The 25464-nt window shown below is 37.0% G+C and overlaps 1 protein-coding gene across 2 annotated transcripts in view; it reads left to right on the plus strand.

Moving 5' to 3' along the window:
• The window catches only part of Adgrb3 (adhesion G protein-coupled receptor B3), a 729546-nt gene that overhangs the window by 351831 nt on the left and 352251 nt on the right, over positions 1 to 25464 (plus strand). For both annotated transcript variants that reach the window (XM_041655382.1, XM_041655381.1), the window contains exon 12: positions 600 to 708. In XM_041655382.1, the coding sequence (XP_041511316.1) occupies positions 600 to 708 (109 nt within the window). The remainder of the gene's footprint in view (positions 1 to 599; positions 709 to 25464) is intronic.

The following is a 25464-nucleotide window of genomic DNA, read 5'->3' on the forward strand; positions in this document are numbered from 1 at the left end:
TAGCCTACAATAAGTATAAAACTCTCATAGGTTTGTTTCCTTCATGCATGCTTGTAAATTATTTATATTATAACTATGATTATAATCCTATAATTATTGCTATTGTTGTTCATATAATGACTAGTACAATTATTAGAAGTAAATATTTCTCACAAGGTATTGACTATCCAAGGATTTACTATTTTTAAATGTCTTCGTGATAGCAGTAATACTTGTATTTTCTTCTCATGTTCTCCATATAGATATTAAGCCAAAATCGCTAAATCCAATTTCAGTGTATTATTTTTAATCCAGGGGTTTTATTTAAAATAAAATGATGATATTCATGTGTAGACAATCTACTAGACATTTTAAGTTTCCTTGAGCTTCTGGATAGATTAATTAGTGTATCCTGTCACTTCCGAAGCTCTGGCCATGTGACATCTGGTATCAGAATCAACTATTAATTTAAAAGCTAGCAGATGATTCCAGTTGTAAACATTTCTCCAAATAAAGAAGAACTCAATGGTGTTTTCATTATGTAAGGATGTTTTGCTTTCTCGTTCTATATTTCTTTATGTGGACTTTTCATTTAGTATAACTTGCACTTATTTTTCCAGATTTATCCAGGCTCGATAGAGTTAATGCAGGTGATTGAAGATTTTATACACATTGTTGGATTGGGGATGATGGACTTTCAAAACTCATACCTAATGACTGGAAATGTAGGTAAGAAATAGTATTACTCGAAATCTTACTGAAATTAAATGCCAGAGTTTGCAGCACACATTTTCAAATATAATGTCTTTATTCAAGGCTTTAGGTGTATGTGGAGGAAGACATTGTGGAAATCCAATGGCTGTGTTTTAGGTAGACCAAGTCCCATGTATATTAAGGGTGTAGCTCCGTTGGAATACATATCATTACATAACTTTCCTTAGGGAAAGATGAGGAAACATCTGCTCACCCAAGGTAGGGCACTAACTGTAGGACAAAGCAATATTATGTCACCTAAATCCAACCTGGGTAATCAATATGTTTCCTATATCTACTTCTAAGAGCCTACAGAAGGGATTACTTATAAGAGCCTGGCTAATCCAAAGGCTGCTGCCTCATTGAATGACCTACCCCTGTGTAGATGACAATTTATAAAAGCACCTTGCCTAGTTTCCTATCCAAACTGCACACAATTCCACCCAAAGGTCTCCTCTCTCCCCAATGGTTTACTAATGAGCATAACCTGATGGCAAGGCTTTTGTGTCTTGTAACTTTCTCAGCTTCCTGAGCTTTGTAGCGGTTACATTAGCTACCTAAATCTTATGAGCTCCCTTGCTCGCTCCCTTCTCACCCTCCATGAGGGAATGTTTTAATGTGGCACAAATGCCTACTTGAAATTTCTTCCCCTGCATCTTACACTGCTTCTATCCCCTCCTCCTTGATGTTGCTTGAAATCTGAAGAAGGTGATTTCGATGTCTATCCATACTGGTATGCAACCAACATTCATCTCAATAACCATCATGGCCCATGGATACTGCTAGGAGTGAGATCTTCCCTCAGTGACCTCATGGCCGCTGTGAGTGACATTTCTCAACAATATAGTGCTTCTTTTTATAGACTCTTTCATTGTTGTTTTTACTGTTATTCTAATATGTCCCAGATTTGTAAAACACTCAGAGGTTAGCATTATATTCATGAAATGTTTTATAGAGTGTGGACAGGATTTCATATTGACTACTGTCATTTTAAACAAATGTGAATGGATTTGTGGATTTGGAAGGAAGAAAGTAAAAAAGAAATTCTAGATCCAGTGAAGTATCACTTATATTGACTGTTTTATTGTAAGAACAGTGTTAGACTTAGTGGTGTGGATGAGTTCACCATCCCATCTAGGCATCCATGATTCAAAGTCACTTTCCACTAACAAACCCTCAGCTTTATCACTCTGGGGCACAACTGTGTGGCTATGACATCTTTCTACCCATTATGGTCATGGTATGGATGGCTCATATTGCTTGACATACCTAAAGACTAAGGTGGAGAAAAGCTATGATCTAGGTTTTTCCTCCCATAGCTGGGCCTGTATTCTAGAGTCTGAGACACTCTAGGCATTGCATAATGGCTTCAAACTGTCCATCTGTCACTAATGACAGCTAAACTGTCCCTTGAAAACATTCATATTAAGTACACTTTTTATTTAGTTCAATAAAATCTTGTCACATTTATTTTTGAGTAACTTTGATAGGATCCATTGTCTGTTTCTCTTTTTATATCTTTACAAATTCCTTCATCTCCCCCTGAGTGCTTTTGTGCCTTATAAACTCAGCTTATATGTGAGAGTTTAAATCATCCAGATATGCTAGAGCCCTCATCGTGATATTTAGAAAAACGTGAAGCATCATGCAAGTCTCAAGGACACTGATGAAGTAATTTCTTTAGTCTCCTAAGATCACATTTCTATCAAACTAGGTGAGCTAGGCATCAACCCCCCCCCTGTAAAATGCACATTTTCCACACTAATTTTTTTTTCCTGTAATCATTCAGTCCCTACTACTTTTGGTGATCTCAGTTGGCAATAGCTAACTGTCCCTAATGGCTTTTATGAGCTTGTCTATCAGGGACTAATTTCCCCATACTGCCTTTGATTATTCAGCCTTTGTCTCAAGAAGGCATGAGTAGTTAGTTGAATTATTCAGTTTCTCTATTCCATGGCACTCTGACTGATCCCATCTGCAGCTATGTCTCACAACTATACGAGCCAAACTCTAAAACCATTCATTTCTTGTTCAAAAGCCTTTCACAACCCAAACAATTACCATGGTTCCTTATACTGAACTATTAGTAAGACCGACATCTGTGCATTAGATCATGAATTTTCCATTTCTGTATTAAAGGCCATAGTTAAGAAATATTTTCTATCATTTTTGTCTCCATCTCTATCTGAGTCTTTCCAAGGTTCTATGTTTAGAGAGACCACAAAGGACTTTTTAGTGCAGATGTAACTTCTACTTTTTTTCCTTACATATAGCTGGCTGCCGGAAACAGCAAGTCAACACTTCCATCTCATTCTCTGTTCTCGATATTTTTCCCTCTGAACCAGAGACTACTGCAGAAAATAGTGTCTCCATGTGCACTTCCCATTTGCACTACCTTCCTTGTGTATACAAGTTCTTTGTAGGCAGAAACATGAGCCCAAGTTACAAATGTTATCACCCAGAGAAAGTGCTGTGCAGTTGCTACCACAGCCTACTAATAATCCCATCTCCTGTGTGATATCTCCAAGGATTATGATATATTTTTTAGTTTATAGGTCATTTAGAGGATACCCCATTCTTCAAATGAAAACCACAATTCTACAAGATAGCACCAGGGACTCTCCACATTTCAGGATTCTCTACTCTCAGGTGGCTCAGTATATGCCAACTGAATGCAATTGCATAGCAAGGGGCACATACCTGTCACTAACAGCAAGGAGACATATACGTGATATCATATGGGACAAGGTAGCCATTTTGGAATTGTCCCCAAACATTTCAGTCCCAGGTACTGCTTTATCACCTAGTTTAGGAGCCATGAAACTGCTCTTCACAAAGTCATCTTTAATTCTGTGAAAATCTTGTTCAGACTGCAGTTGTGTTACGCAGCTTTTCCTGAAAACATGCAAGCAAATGTCTGTTGAACAGAGACAGGGCACCAATGACAGACTTAAAAAATATTCCATGGATGTACGGCTTTATGAACTACCGTGTTTACTGGGCTTACTTACAAGAACATGGGTGAGTGGTTATTTGGTTATTTAGAGGATCATCAAAGGCACCTGCATTACTGAAAAGCCCGTCACTTTGTGAATAAAACTCATGAAAGTTCCATTTCTGGTGTAGGAGGTCCTTCTGTCTATGTGTTGCTTTCATTGGTTAATAAAGGAACTGCTTTGGGTCTATAAAAGAACTGTGGGAGAAGTGAGCTGGGCGGAGAAAACTAAACAGAATGCTGGGAGGAAAAAAACAGAGTGAGAGAGATGCCATAGAGCTGCCAGAGACAGACACTGGGAATTTTACCTGGAAAGCCACTGCCACATGGTGGTACACAGATTAATAGAAATGAGTTAAATTAATATAAGATTTAGCCAATAAGAAGCTAGAGCTAATGGACCAAGCAGCGATTTAATTAATACAGTTTCTGTGTGGTTATTTTGGGGTTAAGGTAGCCGGGTGGCAGGGATGAACAAGCGGGCCCTCCTCCTACACATTTCTGGAACACTGCCGAACATAAAGGTGCTCCAGGGGAGAATATACCTACCTGCAGCAGTGCCCTATGCAGAGGCTTAACTTTCTGGATGTCCTGAGTCTTGTAAGGTTCTGAGCTTCTTTAGCCTTGTAGGTTTCGTTGGCATCTCGAGTCTTTTACCTAGTAGTGAATATTTCAGTAGAAATGAATCACACATTACATACTTATGAAGATACATATGCATACATACATGTTTCCCTCTTCAGACACTTGTTTTAGTGTTCATAGGCTATCGTGTGTTTCTTCACATGCTTTTGTAAAGCATGCTTATTTTTACATTTACCAAGCACTCCTTGCTATCTATCAAATATAATTTGTAATATTAGACATCAATAATTTGGGGAAAATGAAGCTTCATTATCATGTATGCATTGTTCTAGGCTATTGAGTTACAAAGTATCCTGAACATGTGTTATATTTTTATGGAACATTCCAGAATGTTTCTGGAGGACACGCTACTATGTCCCCATGGGTAGGCATGCTACTGTGGTGCTTTTTTTAAACACTTTCCAGGGCACAATGGATTGCTCAGATCCCTTTAGTAGATTATAAAATCATAAGCACACACAAAAGTTGCTGTTACTGTAGCATTTCATGAGAGTCTGTAGAGGAACAACCCACACAAACAGTGTTTCCTACTGAGCCAACAATAATTGTATTGTGCAAATGGCATATTTCTCTTTGCAGATGAAAATTGGTAAGGAACAAAGAAATTGTCTTCTTGACTATTACACAAATTGATTTCATGAAGATTTACAGTTTTATTATTTGCTTAAAGCTTCCTGTCTTAATTTTACTGTGATTAAGAAAGATTTTCTTTTATTCATCATGTTACAATTTTCTTCACATAAAGGCAATGGAGCTCTGGATAAATCAGGGTTATTATTATTACTAATCTCAACACTTGTCTGAGGTGTTTGAGGCCTGTCTGATATAAAGATGTTTCAAAGATAAAATAATAAAATATATCACCAGATCAATATCAGACAGGTTTGGGGAATGTATTTTAAAATTATATAGAGGAACCAAAACATATTTCAGAATCAAATATGTTTAAATTTTGGATTAACATATTTCAGAATAATAACATATCAAATTACCGATAGAATTATTATTATTAGCTGCAGAGTATTTTGTCCATAACTAAAACATCATAAATACTTATTGCTTACCTTCATTTTAACTATTGTTGTATGCTTGATTATTTTATATAACTCATTTGCAATTCACTATATTTGTCATCCTTTATACCACTAACCTCAATTGCCTTTAATCTCGCATAATAGTATGAATATTCAGCTGTTTTGAATTCTTATACAGTCTCATTATCCATAATCTAAAGCTTATATTCTATGAATAAAAATCCCAAACAATATCAGTGACTGACCACTGAAAAGAGATCTTACGTATCCCTGATTTGCCTCCAAGCACTGCCTAAGACCTTGGTATAGCTTGGTGGTTGAAACTGGGAACTATTCTGTACAAACAGGAATTCCCAAGGTTTGTCTACTAGCATCAATTTGCATAATTCAGTGATGGATAATTGCAGAATGTACTGGAATAATGGACCTGAGCTTAGAACCCATAATGTAACTGCCTCCTAAGATGTCACTTTTGAGAATGGTAGTCTTCCTTTTTCCATTTTATTTATTCTTATCTCATACAATATAGCCAGACTATAGTTTCCCCTCCCTTAATTCCCCTCTACTCACACACCACCTCTTTTTCTTTATAAAAGAGCAGGCCTCCCAGGGACATCAATCAAGCACAGCACAAACCCTCACATAAAGGCTGGACAATACAACCCAGTAGGGAAAAAAAAAGGATCCCAGAGCATGCCAAGGAATCAGAGCCCCACCCACTCCCACTGTCAAAAGTCCTCCCCAAACACCAAGCCAAGGGCTATAACATATATACATAGCACCTAGTACAGACCTATTCAGGCTCCACAATTGGCACTTCAATCTCTATTAGCTGCCCCCACTCACGATGAGCTTTGCTTAGCTGATTCTGCGGGCCATGCTCTCCCAGTATCCTCAATGCCTCTCATAATTCCTCTTCCTTACCCCCTGATAGTCTTAAAATAGTCTTAAGATTGAGGATAATAAGTTATGCTTAAGATTATAATTTTAATTCATCAAGTTAAGAAGGTCTGTGGTCCAATTAATTTTGTAGGGAAACTAATATATCTTCGAATAGTTTTCTTCCAAAACTGATTAAGTAAAAAGTTTCAACACATCTTTAATTAAAAAATATCTCCATGTGTATTACTTTCTAGTAAATGAAAATTTACTTTTTGCTAGAACTTGCATGAATAAGAGATTATAAGGAGAATGTGCAAGAATAGTCAGTTTTTCAAAAGATATATAATATCAATAAATTTAATATGGCATTTGGAAAAATAGTTCTCCAAAAAAGAGCTAAGCCAAATGTAGTAAACCTGGACTCCCCCTGAACCATGAAATCTTATGTGTCTAATCAACACTCATTTCATATGTATTTTTCACAGTAACTCCATGTATCATATTATATTTATTCACCTTGTCAAGATTAACATATTTATTTATTTTTGCTATGAAACAGTTCACAAATTTCTATGTCATCCTTGCTTGGGGGGCCATGATAATCTCTGCGTCATTCCAATTTCAATGTATGTGTCGTTGAAGCATTCACAAGACTAGTATAATTGTTTTAGTTTTATACTTAGAACTATGTTGACAGAGGTCTGTCCTGCCTGGTCCCACAGTCATTCAGCCCCAAAGAAACACACAGAAGCCTACATTAATTTTAACTGGTTGGCCTAATAGCTGAGGATTCTTCTTATCTTTACATTTTAAATTAACCCATAATTCTTGTATGTGTTACCCATGTAGCTTGATACCTTTTATCAGTGAGGCATTCTCAGCCTGCTTCTTCTATGTTTGGGTGACAACAGCAGACTGAGCCTTTCCTCTTCCCAGTATGCTCCTGTCCTGGTCAGCCCACCTATACTTCCTGCCGGATTACTGGCCAATCAGCACTTTATTAAACCAATACAAGTGACAAATCTTTCCAGAATACAAGACCATTGTCCCACAGTAGAACTAAATAGGCATTCATTGAGCTGAATCCAAAGGTCAGTAATGTGTTATTTGTTGTTAGCCAAGGAATTATGTTCAACTACAAAACAAAGTTATTGCAAAGCCTTTTGTTGATGTCACTAATACAAATGAATCGATTCAGATATTGTGATGCTCATCTGCCATCCCAGCAGTAAGAAATTGAAGCAAGAGAATTGTGAATTCTAGTACAGCCTTAACTCAGAGCAAGACAATGGCCCATAATTTACAAGGTAAACAGAGTTTTAGCCAGAAAGCAAATATGTTTGGAGAGTAAAAAGTAATTGCATAGGGAACTAGGGAGAGGACTCAGCAGTGTGAGTTGTTTTTCTAAAGGACCTGGGTTCAATTCCCCAGCCCCGCATGGCGGATCACAACTGTCTGTAACTCTAGTCCATTGGGATCTAATGACCTTTGTCAGTGACCAGCTACAACAAGGATACCACTTACCACAGAGGGGGCATGGGGATTAGAAAAATAAGTAAAGAGAATGAATATGTGAGTGAGCATAACAAAGAGAAGCATAGGATAGTCCTGGAAGGGCAGCTCAGCAAATCCCAAATGCTGAATTCTGACCTCTGAGTTGAGTACTGGGTCTGCCCTGTGTTTAATATTCCATACACTTTTATACCTCAATACAAAAATGAGGGAAGAAGGCAAAAGACTGTCTTAACATGATTCAAAGGACAACCAGAATAGTTACTTGCTTCAATCCTTTAACACATGAAGCCATTAATTCTTGAGACAAGAATTCTGTTGTTTAGGAAGTAAACCCACCTTAGGCCAAGTATCTTGAAGGCAGTCATTCTGTAGGTGAAACCTCCAAATTCAAAAGAAAAAACAGAAGTATGCTAGAATTCTCCAACCTTGGTCAGAGTGGAGAGGATAACACCTCTAGAGGTCATCTTGATGTCCAAAACACCAAGTAACTACACCCTAGGCCAGGGCGTGTAGCCATAGCTATTCTCTCTGACCATCAGACAGGTGAATAGAATTGTATCTTTGGGCCTCCACAGACCTTGGCTGGCTTCTATGGGTGCCAGACACACATATGAGCAGAGGTGTAAGTGCAGACGAAGATTCCATATATGATAAAATTTTAAATTATATAAATACATAACAATTATCATGCTTTTCACTTGTCACATGAACCAAATACTGGAAATACATGATTGAAAGGCTAAGGAACTATTTTTGGAGAAATGAACATTTGGTCATTTATGCTGGATTCTTTAAAAATTTGCTTGTTTTTTTAAGCCACTTAAGATGAAAGGAAGTGATTAGCAAGCAAATGGTTACATTTCCCACCATTGTTTTCTTTTTTTAAAAAATTTATTTATTTATTCAAGATTTCTGTCTCTTCCCCGCCACTGCCTCCCATTTCCCTCCCCCTCCTCAAATTGAGTCCCCCCTCCCCCTCAGCCCGAAAAGCAATCAGGGTTCCCAGTCCTGTGGGAAGTCCAAGGAACTCCCACCTCATCCAGGTCTAGTAAGTTGAGCATCCAAACTGCCTAGACTCCCACAAAGCCAGTGCGTGCAGTAGGATCAGAAACACATTGCCATTGTTCTTGAGTTCTCAGTAGTCCTCATTGTACGCTATGTTCAGAGAGTCCGGTTTTATCCCAGGCTTTTCCAGACCCAGGCCAGCTGGCCTTGGTGAGTTCCCAATAGAACATCCCCATTGTCTCAGTGTGTGGGTGCACCCCTCGCGGTCCTGAGTTCCTTGCTCGTGCTCTCTCTCCTTCTGCTCCTGATTTTGGACCTTGAGATTTCAGTCCAACTTCAAATGGCCAAAAGACACTTAAGATCATGCTCAGCTTCCTTAGCGATCAGGGAAATGCAAATCAAGACAACTTTAAGATACCATCTTACACCTGTGAGAATGGCTAAAAAAAAAAAAAAAACACCAATGATAGCCTTTGTTGGAGAGGTTGTGGAGAAAGGGGTACACTCATCCATTGCTGGTGGGAATGCAAACTTGTGCAACCACTTTGGAAAGCAGTATGGCGGTTTCTAGGGAAATTTGGGATCAACTTACCCCTGGACCCAGCAATACCACTCTTGGGAATATACCCAAGAGAGGCCTTATCATACAACAAAAGTATATGCTCTACGATGTTCATAGCAGCATTGTTTGTGATAGCCAGAACCTGGAAACAACCTAGATGCCCTTCAATGGAAGAATGGATGAAGAAAGTATGGAATATATACATATTAGAGTACTACTTCTTGAATTTTGCATGCAAATGGATGGAAATAGAAAACACTATCCTGAGTGAGGTAAGCCAGACCCAAAAAGAGGAACATGGGATGTACTCACTCATATTTGGTTTCTAGCCATAAACCAAGGACATTGAGCCTATAATTAGTGATCCTAGAGAAGCTAAATAAGGAGAACCCAAAGAAAAACATATAGGCATCCTCCTGAATATTAACCTTCAGCAAGCGATGAAAGGAGACAGAGACAGAGACCCACCATTGTTTTCTTATCAAAGATGATACGGAGGTAACTGGCTATCTTTAAAATATTTAGTTCTTTATTTATACCTCCAGCTTAAGAGGGTTAATGCCCCTTCTGGCCTATGTTGACATCCTCATGCATATGGTGCACAGCCATTCACTGTGAATTTTTCTCTTGTAGGAAGGATGCTATAGCAAAAAAAAAATAGAGGTGTAGCCATTGGGAAAGACTGCAAACATAATTAGTGTAAATCGAGGGGAAAAAAAAAAAGCTCTTAACTGCAGTCAATGCATGGCATAATGAAGAACTGAGTTTATAATAGTATGAATAAAAACTAAATGTAAGCATGGATTTCAGATTCTCTCTGAGTTTAGAATAGATGGAACCCCATAATTGATAGTGTTGTGGGAGGGAAGGAGGGATTAATGTTATATTAATCCTAACAACATTTGAACCCATCTCTCAAATATTGATATTTAGAAAAGGGCAATCCCCAAGTGGCAATCAAAATTGGGATCTTGAATTTTAGTGTAGAAGTCAAATCAATAAGCGTATATGGTGATCATCTCCATCTGACCATTATTTAACAGTTGAGTCTGTGTGCATGTTGACAGTGGTGAAGACAGCAGCGTGATACAAGGCAAAAGGAAAGTGAGGTAATGCCTACCCTGAAAATGATCAAGGCGTGTGTAAGAGAATGAATGCTTAGAAGTAGTTTGTATAAGAATTCCTTGAAAAAGAAAACAGTTGAGTCACTTTCTAGTCAACAACAGAATAAAGGATATTTTGAAAAAAGATGTCTATTAATATCTACTTCTAATAAAGCTTAGAGTTTAGAACTTTGTAAAGTATGTAATTGTTGATGGGATAATATGAACATTCTAAAGAAAAGTATAGACAGTGAGCAGAGCTTAAGTTTCCATGGCCTCGGTGGCTTCAGTGTACTTGTTTTCTCCCTGCCCCCTCTCTGTCCCACCACCCAGCTCCCAATAAATACATGAGCCTTATTCTTTCTCAAGAATGCCTAGCCAGAGCTTGGCTTGTTCCTCACCAGCTTTTGTAATGTAGATTATCTTGTTTCTCTTTAGCTATGTTTTGCCTCTGAGCTTTTCACCTTTCTTTATTCTATGTATCTTTCTTTTCTTCATACTTCCTAGCTAACTATATGGCTGGGTGTTGGTCCCTAGCCTCTTCTTATCCTCATTTTCTCAATCCTCCTTTTCCCCCTCTCTCTCTTCTTATAGATTTCTCGTCCTATTTATTCTTTCTGCATTCCAACCCTGCCTATTTCTCTCTTCTGCTTAGCTATTGGCCATTCAACACTTTACGAGACCAACCAGGTATTTTAGGCAGGCAAAGTAATACAGCTTTACAGGGTTAAACAAATGCAACATAAAAGAATATAATACATCTTTGTATCACTACAAATAATATTCCACAGCACAAACAAATGCCACCCATCTTAAACTAATATTCCACAACGCGTCAGTGGTCATATCCCTTAGAGTTTGAGTCAGCTGTCTGCAAGGATTTATTTTGCACAGATGTGTGCTGCTCCACCCACATACTACTGGCTCACAACAGTTCTCAGGAATTATTCAATGTTTACAATAGCAGACAAACAGGGAATGGTTTTTAGGCTGATAATATCTTCAAATACCGTATGTTAGAATTTTCAACTGTAAAAAATTTCAAATGTTATTCCTGAAATATAAGATTCTTGAGAATGTAGCTCCTTTTCTTCCCCAGCACACCAATAAAGTGGGTGTCTCGGATGCACTAAAGTGAGTGTATTTTTCCTTTGTGAAGTTAAGCATCACAGTTTATCTTGATTTAGAAGTATATACTACTGGGTTTCTTAGAATGATCATTGGTACTCGATATTTTTTTAATTGAATACAAATAAAGACATTCATTTACAGCATCTTCGTTTTTCCCCATGGTGTCTTTTTATCAGCATAAAATCTGTGTAATTTCTATAACTCACGGTGCACTTTAATAACTGCTTTGGTATCACATCTTGTCTTCAGTTGGGGAGCAACAGCATTTGAACCCGACGCTGTAGCTGTGGGCAAGTCCTAGCTTCTCCTGGGAGACTTATTTCCCTCCTCTCACTGCTTCAGGTTGTTCTTCACACATCCCCATCACTTGCTTCACTTCCTTTCTTAAAAAACAAGACACATGTTGACACCAAGTCCCCAAAATAGAGAAATTTGCATCTTTTTTTTAAATTTTGTATTACTGACGTCAGTTCAGTTAGCTAGACTAGGTGGTGAATGTGTAAGGTTCTCCCCCACCTTCTAGCCCTCTACAAGTCTTTAGAGAGACGCATGAAATAAATGAGTAATTTTCATTAAGTCAGAAAAAAATTAAAGTGCTTTTTTTTTTAATATAGTTTCATCATACACTTTCTATTGAGAAGATAGTTCCAATGTTTGGAAGAAAAGACTTGGGATGATATACAGCACTATGAATTCTTTGATAAGTTCTTTTTTTTCTTCATTTAAATCACACAATATTTACTGATCCACTTATTCCAAATGTCTGGGGGTAGAAATTGTGGCTAGTTTAATGGAAAAAGTCATTTCAACTTTTCTTGGCACAAGCAATACAAACAACCAGGGAGGGCCTTATGGATGGGCTCGTGTACACCTAGCTAAGATCTCCAATTTAAAGTGTGTCCCAGGACCTGTACAGGTGGTGGGTAATGATTCTCATGTTGAATTCACTTGATATTGTCTCCATCTCTCATTAAGGGCATGTCATGTTCTGTTTTCCATTCTAAGTCTTTGGCAGTGAATGAATCTGACAAAGCTCTTGCTCTTGTGGAATTGTGAAATTTCTGTTTCATATTAATAAGACACATGTCAAATAAATATCATCCAATATGCTCAATGGTTTTAATTGCTGTGAAGAGAAATAAAGCAATCTACCAGGTTTAGAAATATTGAGTGAAGACAGGGATTCCATTCCATGAAGGTCTGGAAAGGCATCTGACCAGTGATATTGGAAATGGCAGAAAAACCTTGAGTACTTGAACTGCCATTGCATGTGTAGACAAAACACTTCAAATAGAACAAAAGCAGTATGTAAAGACCATAGTGCACACAAGTGCTTTACACTGGAATAATGGGAGAACTCCAGAAATGTGGAGGTGACTGAAGGCTGTCAAAGATATGGCATGAAAGGAGATTTGGAAGACATTTGGCTGAAGATCTAAATTTGAGCAAAAAAAAAGGCATAATGTTATATGTTTAGTCTTTTACTAGATTGCTATGACTACAAAATGGAAAACAATAAACAATAATCTATATGAGATGTGAGCGATATAGCTGAGAGCAGGAGGAAGATGCAGGGGCTTGGGGTAGGTGATACTGGAAATGATAAGAAGTTATCATGAAAGTTGGTTGGATTGTGAATGAAAGAGGAAGTTCTTAGCAAAACAGGGTATTATGTCCACGGTAGCAATTATTGTATTTGCGAATGTAGGGAGATCATGGATGCTAATGTAGGGAGATTTCATGAGACTAGGTATTCAAGATAGTCTCAGAAAAAACAAGAGACACAAAATAAACATGCAGGGATATTTCCCTGTAGCATATCTAGGACAGTTAAAGTTAGAAATCTATCATGTGACTATTCAAGTGTCTCTAAAGTTTAGATTTTAGTGTGTGTGTGTGTGTGTGTGTGTGTTGACTTTTCTCATTTACTTATGAGTCCTTACTCTTACTGTCTATACTATGTGTTTTCAGGGTAACTTACCAATTTTACCCATGGAAGCCATCACTACCCTACACCATTATATCATTTAAATCCTTGGGCGAGAGCCAGAATGGAAATAGTCATTAACATGATTTCACAAAGCTGTGCCTCAGATTAGGCAGCCAGTCAAATGATATAAGCCATGTGTGATAACTGAAGGAAAGTTTTGAAAGTATTTTATCATTACCACACAAATATTTTATTTGTAACATTAGTATTGTCATAGTTAAAACTCTAGACCTCAACATAAAATATGATAACGTTGCATTATCAGTAGGTTTCTACTTTCTTCTAAGTAAATTAGGGTGAAAAGTAGTTGCATAAACATCCATCTCTCTCTAAACTGTCTTATTTACTTACATTCAAGGACACGATTATTCATCAGATCATTATTCAGTAACATTTTTGTCACTGAAGACATTTAAAGCATCTGAATAGGTATTTTCTTTTGTTTTAAATAACCCAAATCTCCCAAGCTTTTCTGTGTTATATCTGACATTATCCCAACTTCTAATCTGAACAAATTCTCTGCTGTGACTATTGTATATAATTATTTATGAATCTCTATTTAATAAGTTTTACCCCTTTTCTCATTTGTCTTTCCACTAAGAAATAATAGAAAGTTTCAGAATTTCTTTTTAGGGGTGCTTTAGGTCCACATCATTTGAGTAAACAATTTTAATGACAGCTTACAAAATGTCAGATAGAAACTATTGTTCAAATAAAAATCTATTTTCAAAAGTCCCATTTGGGTGTAGTGGATAGAAAATGTTTCTATTTACTCCTCATTCCTTATGCTTTTCCAACAAAAGTTTGGGTCCTAAATTTATGGTGTCCAGGTATTCATGGTGTTATTTGTCTTGAAAGCCTTGTGAGTGTGGAGGTCACTCACATGGTTCATCCTGTATCAATGATTGGCCTTCAGAAAGAATGATTTTTCCTTTTTCATCTTGGTAATTGAGAGTTAAAGATTTGTTTCATTATTTTGTACAGGCAGTCACCCTCTACGCCACTCTGTTTGTTAAGGACTTGGATTACGACTCTTGGGATACTGACACTATATTCTGCTTTGTATATCAATATTGAATTATTCCTGGCTTTTGTTCTCTTTTGTACTAACAGTCTTCATAAATGTGTATTCCATTAAAATCCTGTTTTCTCCCTAATTATACATATTAAAGAATAACTGTATTGTCCTTGTTATAAATATTTTATAACCTATCTTAGCCAAGGAAATGTTATGAACATGTTACTCACTCATTCTTCATTCCTAGAGTTACCATCCAGCAGAGAATGTGTTACTATAGGAACAATTCTTTGTCTCTACTGATTACTATTTTTTGTATTTATTTATTCTTTAATTTTTAATCTTGCAATTAAATTAATCATTATATACTAAAATTAACCAGATTTAAAATCTACACATCTCAGTGAACTTCTATTCTCTAAGAATAGTTGTCCTGAGTCTATGAAGCTTCACATTGGCTTTTGTACTTTATTGAATATATTTTTGTGCGCATATCCACACTGAGATAATCCTCTTGCTCTCTAAACCTAAGGATAACAAACCGCAGTTTCGAGCATTAACCATATAAATTACCTAATAATTTGCAAGCACTTTGAGAAACATATAGGGAAAGAAAATGAAAAGTTCCATATTTCCCACCAAAGACATGCACGCTTATGAAGGAAGAATGTGCAGCCCATAGGAAGCATTGCATGTAACAGAGATGGTGAAGGTGGACTTTATATTTAAGTGTTCAGGGCAATTATCATTTACTTGAGAACCAGAAACTCAAAATTAAATTTTCTTATTGAATATAGGAGAATTCTTGAATTTCTCAGGCATTGCCACATATACCTAGTGACAAATGTGTTCAATTCAGTTTATTTAGTACCTTTAATGAAGTTGTTGGTGAGTTTTAGTCATCTAGGGATCTGTGAAGAGGGACTTTGCAGGACTGAGTAGCTGCTTTGATCCTCATTCAGGAGACCTGTTAGCGCCGTCAGCCAGGGACAAGCTTTCTGACATGGGAGTGAAGAGCAGGGCCATCTGGGACATGGAATGGCTTTTTGTTTCCATGGAGAACTTCTAGCTTTTCCCGTGAAGGGTGCTTTCTTGTTGTTTAAGATAAATTCCTGTAAAATCTGATAGATTCACACTTGTGAGTATAAATGGAAAGATTAAACTCTAAAGCTTCCTGAAAGAAAGACTTGAGTTTTTAAAATGTTCTGGTCTCTTCTGATTTGTGCAATGTTGTAAGGATTTAGAGTTAGTAAAAGTGCCATATTGTATCCTTCTTTGCAATTTTGCTCTTCAACTAAAAGGGCTCAACTGTCTGTGCCTCTATTAAACTAATCCTGTTTCAGCTGTTTCTATGGCAATAATTGCTTATCTCTATGACAATAGTGTTCTGTCTCTGTAATGGTAGCCATGTAAAAACAGAGGCAACAAGTCTCTCTTAACAATTTATTTTCATTTTTTTTCCTGTTGTCATGGTCTTTCCTGATTTCAAAAACTCGAGTTTATTTGGCTATTCCAACAAATCTGTGCTGCCTTCGTCCTCTTCTCCAAATTCCCTTTACTCAGTAAGAGGCTTTGACCAGAAGTTTCAAACTGAAAAACAGTCTCAGAATAGAAATGAACACTCTGTCCATGGAGGTGGGGGATGCCCTTCTTGTATCTTTTCACAGATGTTGATCAAGAATAAGAGCACACTTCTGTAATCTCAGTACACCAGGCTTTGAAGTAAGGTGATTGAGAACTTGATGCCAGCCTGATCTACCATAGCAAGACCATGCCTGATTGAAAATTAATAATAAAAAAATCAATAAAATAGAATGTGCTGGCATTATAGCTTGACGTGTGGATGATAAAATTACATGACAAACAGACCTTCTACAAGTCAGTTCATCACTAAAGTTCTCTGATTATCCTCTCAAAATACAATCAAGTAAAATAACTTTCCTAAATTACTACTGTGATTCTGTGTTCTATATATTTGGTATCTGGCAAGTAATGGGGTCTTTATTTTGTAATACACAAACAGAGGCAGTTATGGGTTCTAATACTGACTTGATATGTAACTATGATGACAATATTCCGTTTCTTCTAACCTTAGTCTATTCCCCTAGAAAACTTTAAAGTTACTACTAAAATTTGCTACCCTTTGTATTGAAAAAAAATCTAAGCATTATGCTTGGTGCACACTTTACAATGAGGAAAAAGATGTTATCCTTCTAGGCCAGTATTATAACTACACAAAACAAGGTGCTGTGTAATTTAGGAACATCTACCACAGTTGCCTTCTGGAGTGTGACGATAATACGCTCGCATAAGGCCTTCAGTGGCAATTGGTGTCTCACAGAGAGAGTTTTCTTCTCCATGCATTTATTGGTCACAAGCCAAATTGCAGCTCCATTGATTTTTAGAAGGTACTTTTTCTTTCTAATTTAACTTTATAATATCTAAACATTCATCTGCCAAATTTTATTTTTTATTTTATACACTAATCAAATGGCCCTAGAGTCTGTGGGATTTATAAATGTTTTAGTGTCCCTGGTTCTTAAGGTCTCTTGTGAGGTTGGTTAAAAGTGTTGTGAGCTTTTATAGCTGACAAAAATTTTCCCCCAGCTCTGATTGGCTTCAGAGACAGGATGAGTTCAGGGGCTTTCTAGGTGATGACAGCAACTAAGATTTTCTGTAGGAAGAGTTTTAACTTTTGATTGTAAATTGTTTCTCATAATAATCATAATTTCTCTGTAAATCCTATGCCAGTACTACAAGGGCGGGAACTTTACTGTTAGTATTCACAGCTACATTCCCAGAACCCATAACTGTGCTTTGTATAGAATCAGTGAGCAGTTAGTGTTTGCTGAATATTGTTGTTATATCCAATTCTCCATGGTGGAAAACATATTCCTACCTATATGTCAATTGTTAGTTATAACATGAAGATATCCAACTTATATTTTCATATAAATTACAATACTTTCTTAATTAATAGTAATAAATAAATATAAATTTCAAGGTTCTAAATACAGACCTTGTCTTGTAACTTCCAAGATCATGTTGAGCCTTTAACCCTATCTAAATCCTCTGTACTCTTAATATGTCATTACTATTAGTATTAACATAATAGCAATTATTACTATTAATACTATTATCATTGTTAGTTTGGGATGTCTGAAGAGTTCTTAACTCTCATGTTTCTCCTATTCAAAAAGTCCTTTCTTTTTTTCATCTCTCTGTATTATTCCAATGCCTCTGGAACATAACTGGCCTTTGGTAGGCCCTGGGCCCACATGGGCAATTCCTTCCTCCTTAGCTTAGACCCATCTGCTAAGCCCATCTTAGACGGTCCTGTTCAGAGGGGCTTTTCATGATCTATTTTCTGTTGTCGACCTCATCTGTCACTTCCTCATGGTGGCAGTTATCACAATCTGAAATACTAAAAATTGTGGTTTTTTTCCTTAAAGGTTGGATTTATTCCTTAAACTAGACTTCAGCCCTTCAAGGAGAAAGACTTCATCCTTCCTGCTCAATCACTAAATTTCAGTGGTAGAGCAGTTCTTGAAATGCTCTGGGGTTTTGTGGAGGTTTGGGGGGATGCATGTATTCACAAATGAACGTTTAACACTCTAACACTGATGTCTGTACTCCTATTAAGATAGAGTACTCCCCGTGGTTACAGTTCCTCAGGGAATGTGTGACTATGGGGAAGATGACGATTACTGAGCCATAGCTCCTCAGAGGTCTTGGCTCAATTTTTTATAAGGTTTAATCAACCTCTTATTTCAAAGTAATAAAAGAGAGTGTGAGAAAATATTAATGCTTCATTTTTCAAGCCTCCTATTATTTTATACTTGGTTAATTATAATTGAATGCCCCCTTTTCTATAGAAGTTCTGTTCAGAATTTCACGAATTGGACAAAGAGAAGGACTTTAATCTTAAGTGTGTTCTAAATTCGTCTTTACTCCTTAAGTATACAGGCAAAAACTTCCCATCTCTTATCTTCTTTTGTATTCCTGATAGGATTAAAATTCTGAAATATCTGTGTAGAGAAAAACAGAAATTTGTAAGTGTGTTTTCTGAACAAGCACGGACATACGCGTCTTTATACTGAAAAGAAATTGGTGTAATCAGTGGGCATCTTCTCGACACTGTATTGTTTGTAACACAGGAAGAGCACAGTGGTCAGAAGGATTTGAAATGGCATGCAGTAAGCGGCAACACTAAGACGATTTTTGTTTCCTAACTTGTTAGAGAAAACAGTCATTTTATAACACATACTCTCCAAAATATGACTGACATGGTGTGGTTAAGCCATTTATTGTGTTGGCCAAAATAACTTTATTCATCAACAAATACAAGCAACTCGTATACAGAAGGACATCCCACATCACAGAGGATCCTTTAATTGAGAATGTGTAACCACAAGGAGATTCCTCATCTAAATTTTATACAGTGTCCATAGGGCTTGGGCATCTTACACTTTTCACTGGTGGAGGTGGCAATGGAAGTGATGGAGTTCACTGGTCCAAAGGATGTTCTGCCCGCTACTGCTGTTTTCATTAAAGTGGCAGCTGAGCATCTGTTTCTTTCTCAACATTCTAATCCCCACCTTTTGAGAAAGAAGTCAATGCTGGTGGGGAACCAAAGTGGGGACAATTCAAGTTTTATCTATGGAAATAATCTGAATGATTCCTACAGACCACTGTGGCAGAATTTTAAAATAGGATTTTTCATGGAGATGTCAGAACATAAAGACAGCTCAGAGAAAGGAAAGTACATATGCTACTTTTTAATCCATTATTTTCCATGGTATCTCGTTTTCATTTGATGGACATGCCAGTGTATTGTTGCCTCGGGCTGAATCTGTCCTTTGTTCTCAGTGAAAAGCAGAACAATGAAGCAGAGTACATTTGTTGTTAATATGCTAGAAGGAATCACACTGCACCAGGCAACACAAGGTTTGAATCCCCGTGATACCACTTATAACCATGGCATCAGAGCTTAAACAGAGTCTGATTTTCTCCTTCGCATAAAGGAAGGCCCGATAATCACAGTGAAGATACTGACAATGATAATGCCTCCTGAGTCAATTTGAATGTTAAATGAGATATCACATCAAGGTTTCTGGATAAGTGGTGTGTTAAAAACAGTGTCTTGTCCAGAAGAGAACTTTGACAAATTCTCAATGAATGAATTAAGGAATGAATGGAAGGTGTCTATGTTAGTGTCCTAACAACTGTCTATTAAGTGTCTGGAAAAGAGCTGTCCTTCTTTTCTTCCTAGGGTCTCAGTGTTTTACTAAGGATTCAGAATTGCTATAAAAAATACAAACCACAAAGTTTTCAACTGCTAAGTCCTCAAATCTTGCCTAGAAGTTCATGTCCATGGGTCTGTTCTCTATGAATACTCTAACAAACCCAAAAGGTATATCCTAGCATGTCCAGACAAAGCCCGCCTGCATACTCTCCTGAGGGTAACTCGGCAGATGAGTCCCTCACAGTCCTGAGCATTGTTTCCACAGGCAATTCCATTTTGATAACTGGATGATTTTCTAATATTGATGCACGAAAACACAGCTTGAAGGATCGTGAAAAGTGAGGCAAACTTCAAATATGTCTGAGACGCAACACAGAGCCACAATGGAGAAGACAGTTTAAAAAAAATAGCCTTTAAACAACATCTGTACTTCCTTATACATTTGGTCATCGCTACAAGGCTCCCTTGCCTGGATGCTTCCTCTGTTTATTGCACTGAGTGCTCTGGAATGAGACTCACTACACTGAGCACTTAGGATCATGTTTGAAGTAGAGTTTTTCACGGGCTCTTTGCTGCTTGGGGTCTTAGCTGCCTTGGAAACCCTAAGCTTGTCATTCATGATATTTAGTCTCTTTATTGAAGCAGTAAATTTTTAAGCTGGGTGATTTCCTAAACTCCCAAAAAGCAAAGAGGCAAAGTTGATTCCTTCTGGCAAAGTCAATCAGAAAGGAAGACAGAAAAAAAGAATGTAAGAAAATGAAAACCAAGAAAGAGATGTTATAGGTAAAATAAACAAGATAGAGTTCCTAAGACTCTTGCGCACATCCCTGGATGCTGCACTTCTGCACCACCCCTGGAACACTGCTTATTTACACTGCAGTTCCTGCCTGCATGTGTATGAAGGCGTTTACCATAAAACACTCAAGAAGAAATCCCTTGCCGGATCACTTAAAAAACACAAAAATAATGTAGCCAAAGTTAAATACTTTATTCCGACACATAACTAGCCATGTAGTAGCTTTCTTAAACTTAATTCCATGAAAATTGGCTCCCATAGTAATAGCCAACATGTCCATCGAAGCTCCTGTGATCTGGTGTAGTTCCCATGCCGTCATCTCTTAGCCCAGAGAGCTAGTTAGTGCTGGACCTATGCTACAGGAGTTGCTATTAAGGAACAGAATTTGTAAAATAAATGTGGAATTTGGAATTTGTCTTTATTGATACTTGTTGTTGCTTTTTATTTTTTTTTTATATAACTTGAGGCATTGTATCATGTTTCTCGAGTTAGTCTCTAACTTGCTATGTAGTCCAGGAAGACTTTGAATTCCGATCCTACCGTTTCCACCTACCTTATGCTGGAATGAGAAGGAAGAACCTCTACTCCCAGTTTATGTGTTGTGGGGGGATTATTCCAAGCATTTTGCATATGCTATGCAAACAACTGCAGACACTGAAATTTATCTTCCAAACTGGAACTTTTGAGATAGATAGTGACTTCTATTAATACCTACCACAAACTATAAATAGGTCTATGAAACTAAGAAATAATCAGAACCTGAGTCAAGGGCAAAAAGGGGTTCCAAGGGTAAAACAGGCAGGTAGATGGCTGCTTCTTTATTGGTCTCAGTTTGTCTATTTTGCTCATCCCTACAACCTTGATCCATGTACTTTTTCTCTCTTGCTCTCAATTGTTTTCTTTCCTCATGCCTTCTTTTTCTGTCTAATATTGGGGCTATTACATCAAATTTACTAACTCCAGTTTATATGTAGAACACACTCACAACAATGGTGAACAACAGAGTCTTTGTTCTCTTTCACTTCTACAAGGGCAAAGGGTAGAACTTTGTAATCTCCCAGATGAGTAAATTTTGCTTTGAAAAAGCAAAATGATCATGAAGGAAGAAATCCTATATACTTTTGGAATCATCTACAAAACTTCTCCGTGCTTCTGATGAGCAAAACTCTTAAAAGAAAGATAACTTTCTTCATCCATTCTTCCATTGAAGGGCATCTAGGTTGTTTCCAGATTCTGGCTATTACAAACTATGCTGCTATGAACACAGTTGAGCATATACTATTGATGTATGATAGGGAGTGAGGTAAGCCAGACCCAAAAAGAGGAAAATGAGATGTACTCACTCATATTTGGTTTCTAGCCATAAATAAAGGACATTGAGCCTATAATTTGTGATCCTAGAGAAGCTAAATAAGAAGGAGAACCCAAAGAAAAACATCTAGGCATCCTCCTGAATATTAACCTTCATCAGGCGATGAAAGGAGACAGAGACAGAGACCCACATTGGAGCACCAGACTGAAATCTCAAAGTCTAAATCAGGAGCAGAAGGAGAAAGAGCACGAACAAGGAACTCAGGACCGTGAGGGGTGCACCCACACACTGAGACAATGGGGATGTTCTATCGGGAACTCACCAAGGCCAGCTGGCCTGGGTCTGAAAAAGCCTGGAATAAAACCGGACTCGCTGAACATAGCGGACAATGAGGACTACTGAGAACTCAAGAACAATGGCAATGGGTTTTTGATCCTACTGCACGTACTGGCTTTGTGGGAGTCTAGGCAGTTTGGATGGAGGTGGGTGGTCCTTGGACTTCTGACAGGGCAGGGAACCCTGATTGCTCTTCGGGCTGACGAGGGAGGGGGACTTGATTGGGAGAGGGGAAGGGAAATGGGAGGCGGTGGCGGGGAGGAGGCAGAAATATTTAATAAATAAATTAAAAAAAAAAGAAAGAAAGAAAGATAACGAAAACCGAGACTCAGAGGGAGATGTGTTGGGGCAGGGGTACTGGGGAGCCCTGGAGGGAGCAAATGGAGGTGGAGATGATCAAGATATTGTAACATGTATAAAATCTGCCAAGAATAAATTTAATACTGTTTTAAAAAGTTAGGAATTGGTAAAAACATTTACACTGAACCAGGATCCTTTTAGAGTTTGACCAACAAAGGCACGATATTAAACTCAGTCTGGTGGCCTCACTCCATAGTTTACCATAACGAGTCACCTATTTTACTTCATAAGAAATTAAATCTAGTTTTATAATGACAGCACAGTCCTTTGAACTCAGGGCAATTCCTGGAGCATGGAATATCTCTCTTTATCCAGAGACACCATATCCTTTCACGTTCCATCTAAACTCTGTAAGCTTTAAAAGCTAATATTGAGGAAAGTCTTTCTAACTTCTAGGTGCTTATGATGACTGAATTCATCAGCCAATTACTATAGAAACACAGTATCTAGTATGCATGTGTACTTTGTTTCTGTCTCATTAGCCAAACCTATATGTTTACCAAGTGATAGTTTAATGAATTACTTTTTGGAGCTTACCTCCCTGGTAGTCATCCAATATGTGTTTCCCATTTGCTCAAAGACTAACTGGTTCCAGATTTATATAAGGGGTTTGAGCACTTAAACTCAGCAGAAAAGGGAAGGGTTTGGGGATTAGATTGATCCAAATGTCATACACAAGAACTTAAAAAGGGGGGAAAAAGACACCTTTGAGTTATTTTTGCGCTGTAGAAGGATGTTTTCTTATTAACTATTTAGGGCTCAGGAACAACCAGAATGTCAGCATTAAACACCCAACTTGGGGGGTTTAGGGTAAATATGTATAAATTAAAATACTTTATTGGTTTTTAAAACATATTAGTTTTAAACATTGTTAATTCAGAAACTAAAAACAGAACTCTATAACCTATTTAAATATCTTTTACAATGGTTTTATTAACCTTTTCATCATATTTTCAGAAAAAGTTAAGTGTAGTGAAGTGCTGCTCATGATAATTAGTTCAGTTTGACTGTATACACATATTAAAACATGATTTACTATCTAGATAAGATAGCTTCGCTTTATATTATAAAAATATATACACATGTTTGTAAACTGCATGCCTAAGTGTAATGAATCATTAGATTTTTGTTTCTGTACTCTTCATGAAGAAGACTATGACATTTAGACTTGGGCACCAATTAGTGAATTTGACCGCTTTTTATATTTCTTTTTTGTATACTGTATTAGGAAGTACAATCTAGTCTATGTCATCATAATTTAACCACTAGAATACCTCTAATGAAAGACTGTGTTGTGTGGGGCAAAATGCATGCCTATATCACTAAATCAACTTACCTGCTCACAAACATGGTATTAATCCAACATTTACTCAGCTTAACATGATTTCAAGTGCAGACAAAAAGCCTCCATTAGACATTACTTGGTGTTAATTTTTACTTTTATGTGAATGTTCATAGAAACAAAGAAATGATTAGATTTCAGGACCCAGACATTTACTTCATGTATAGTTTCCTTAATAATAGAAAATATGGGAAAGACAGCAGTCATGTCTTCTCATAAGCTTTTGGATCATGCTAGTGAAATATGTATTTCTCTATACTTCAAGGCAACTGAAGTTAGAGTCCAAGACTTTTAATGTAATTTTGAACATTAATAATTCAAGAGCCAAGGACAAATATTTTCCAACGTGTTGACTGTTTTTCTATACACAGCTGAAGTTTTGTGTCCTTGAACACATTTGAATGGGGTTATTTGTGGAAAGGAAAAGCATCTCGGTTTTAAAAATTAAAAAAGAAACTAAAATAATTATACTCGTTATTCAAAAAAGTGGCATTTAACATCCATAACTAATTTATGTCTTATCCAGTACCTTTTTTTTCCTTCAACATTTAGTTAGCAAATCCTTTTTAAGCTTAATATGTCAAATTGCAGGCCAAATGAAATTCCATCCTGTGCTGATAATGGATGTGTATAATAGCCACAAAGAGCTTTCATAAAGTATAATTTCACTGTGCACTGCCATAATACATAACCAATTTAATTTGAAACCAAGCCAGGGGTGCAGTAATATATTTATGCAACTAATATTGTTAAAAATCTTAATTTCATCCTCTCTTGTTTTAAATTACAAGTTCCTCTAGAATAAAATCCACTTAGGAAGCGCCTAATGGTTTTTACTTTAGTTGTCCACTTGTGCTAGCTTTTATAGTTTTCCCATCATCTTTCCACTTATATTTTCCATGGGACACTTGAAGCATTAATGGAGAACATGCGTAGGCCTACATAAAATTTTCAAATTATATTTCTTAATTGTAAAATGTATATACTTTATAGTGCTTATGTATTCATCATCTTAAACCTTATTATATACATTATTGTAAATATAGGTCCATGTACTGTAAATATAAATGTTACTATTACATAAAATAAATACACTTAGATTTCTAAAAAAATTATCACTTATAATTTTATCAACATGTATTGAAATATGTATTTCTAGGGGTTGAAGATAACTCAGTGGTGAAGACCACTGACTGCTCTTCCACAGGACCTGGGTTCAATTGTCAGCACCCGCCTGATGACTGACAGCCACCCATCACTACAGCTCTAGGAGATCCAGTGCCCCCTCCAGGCCTCTGCATACACTGTACCCACATGGTATCCAGATATACATGCAGGAAAACACCCCCACACATAAAATAAAAGTAAATAAATCAAAATTATTTTTTAAGCTTGTATTTCTAGTAGTAAAAACACAATTCCCAATATGAATATATATTTACATTTCTTGCAATTTTAGGG

This window comes from Microtus oregoni, unplaced genomic scaffold (assembly GCF_018167655.1).
Source record: "Microtus oregoni isolate MIOR12 unplaced genomic scaffold, Mior012 000007F_ref0000211, whole genome shotgun sequence".
NCBI classification, from domain to species: domain Eukaryota; kingdom Metazoa; phylum Chordata; class Mammalia; order Rodentia; family Cricetidae; genus Microtus; species Microtus oregoni.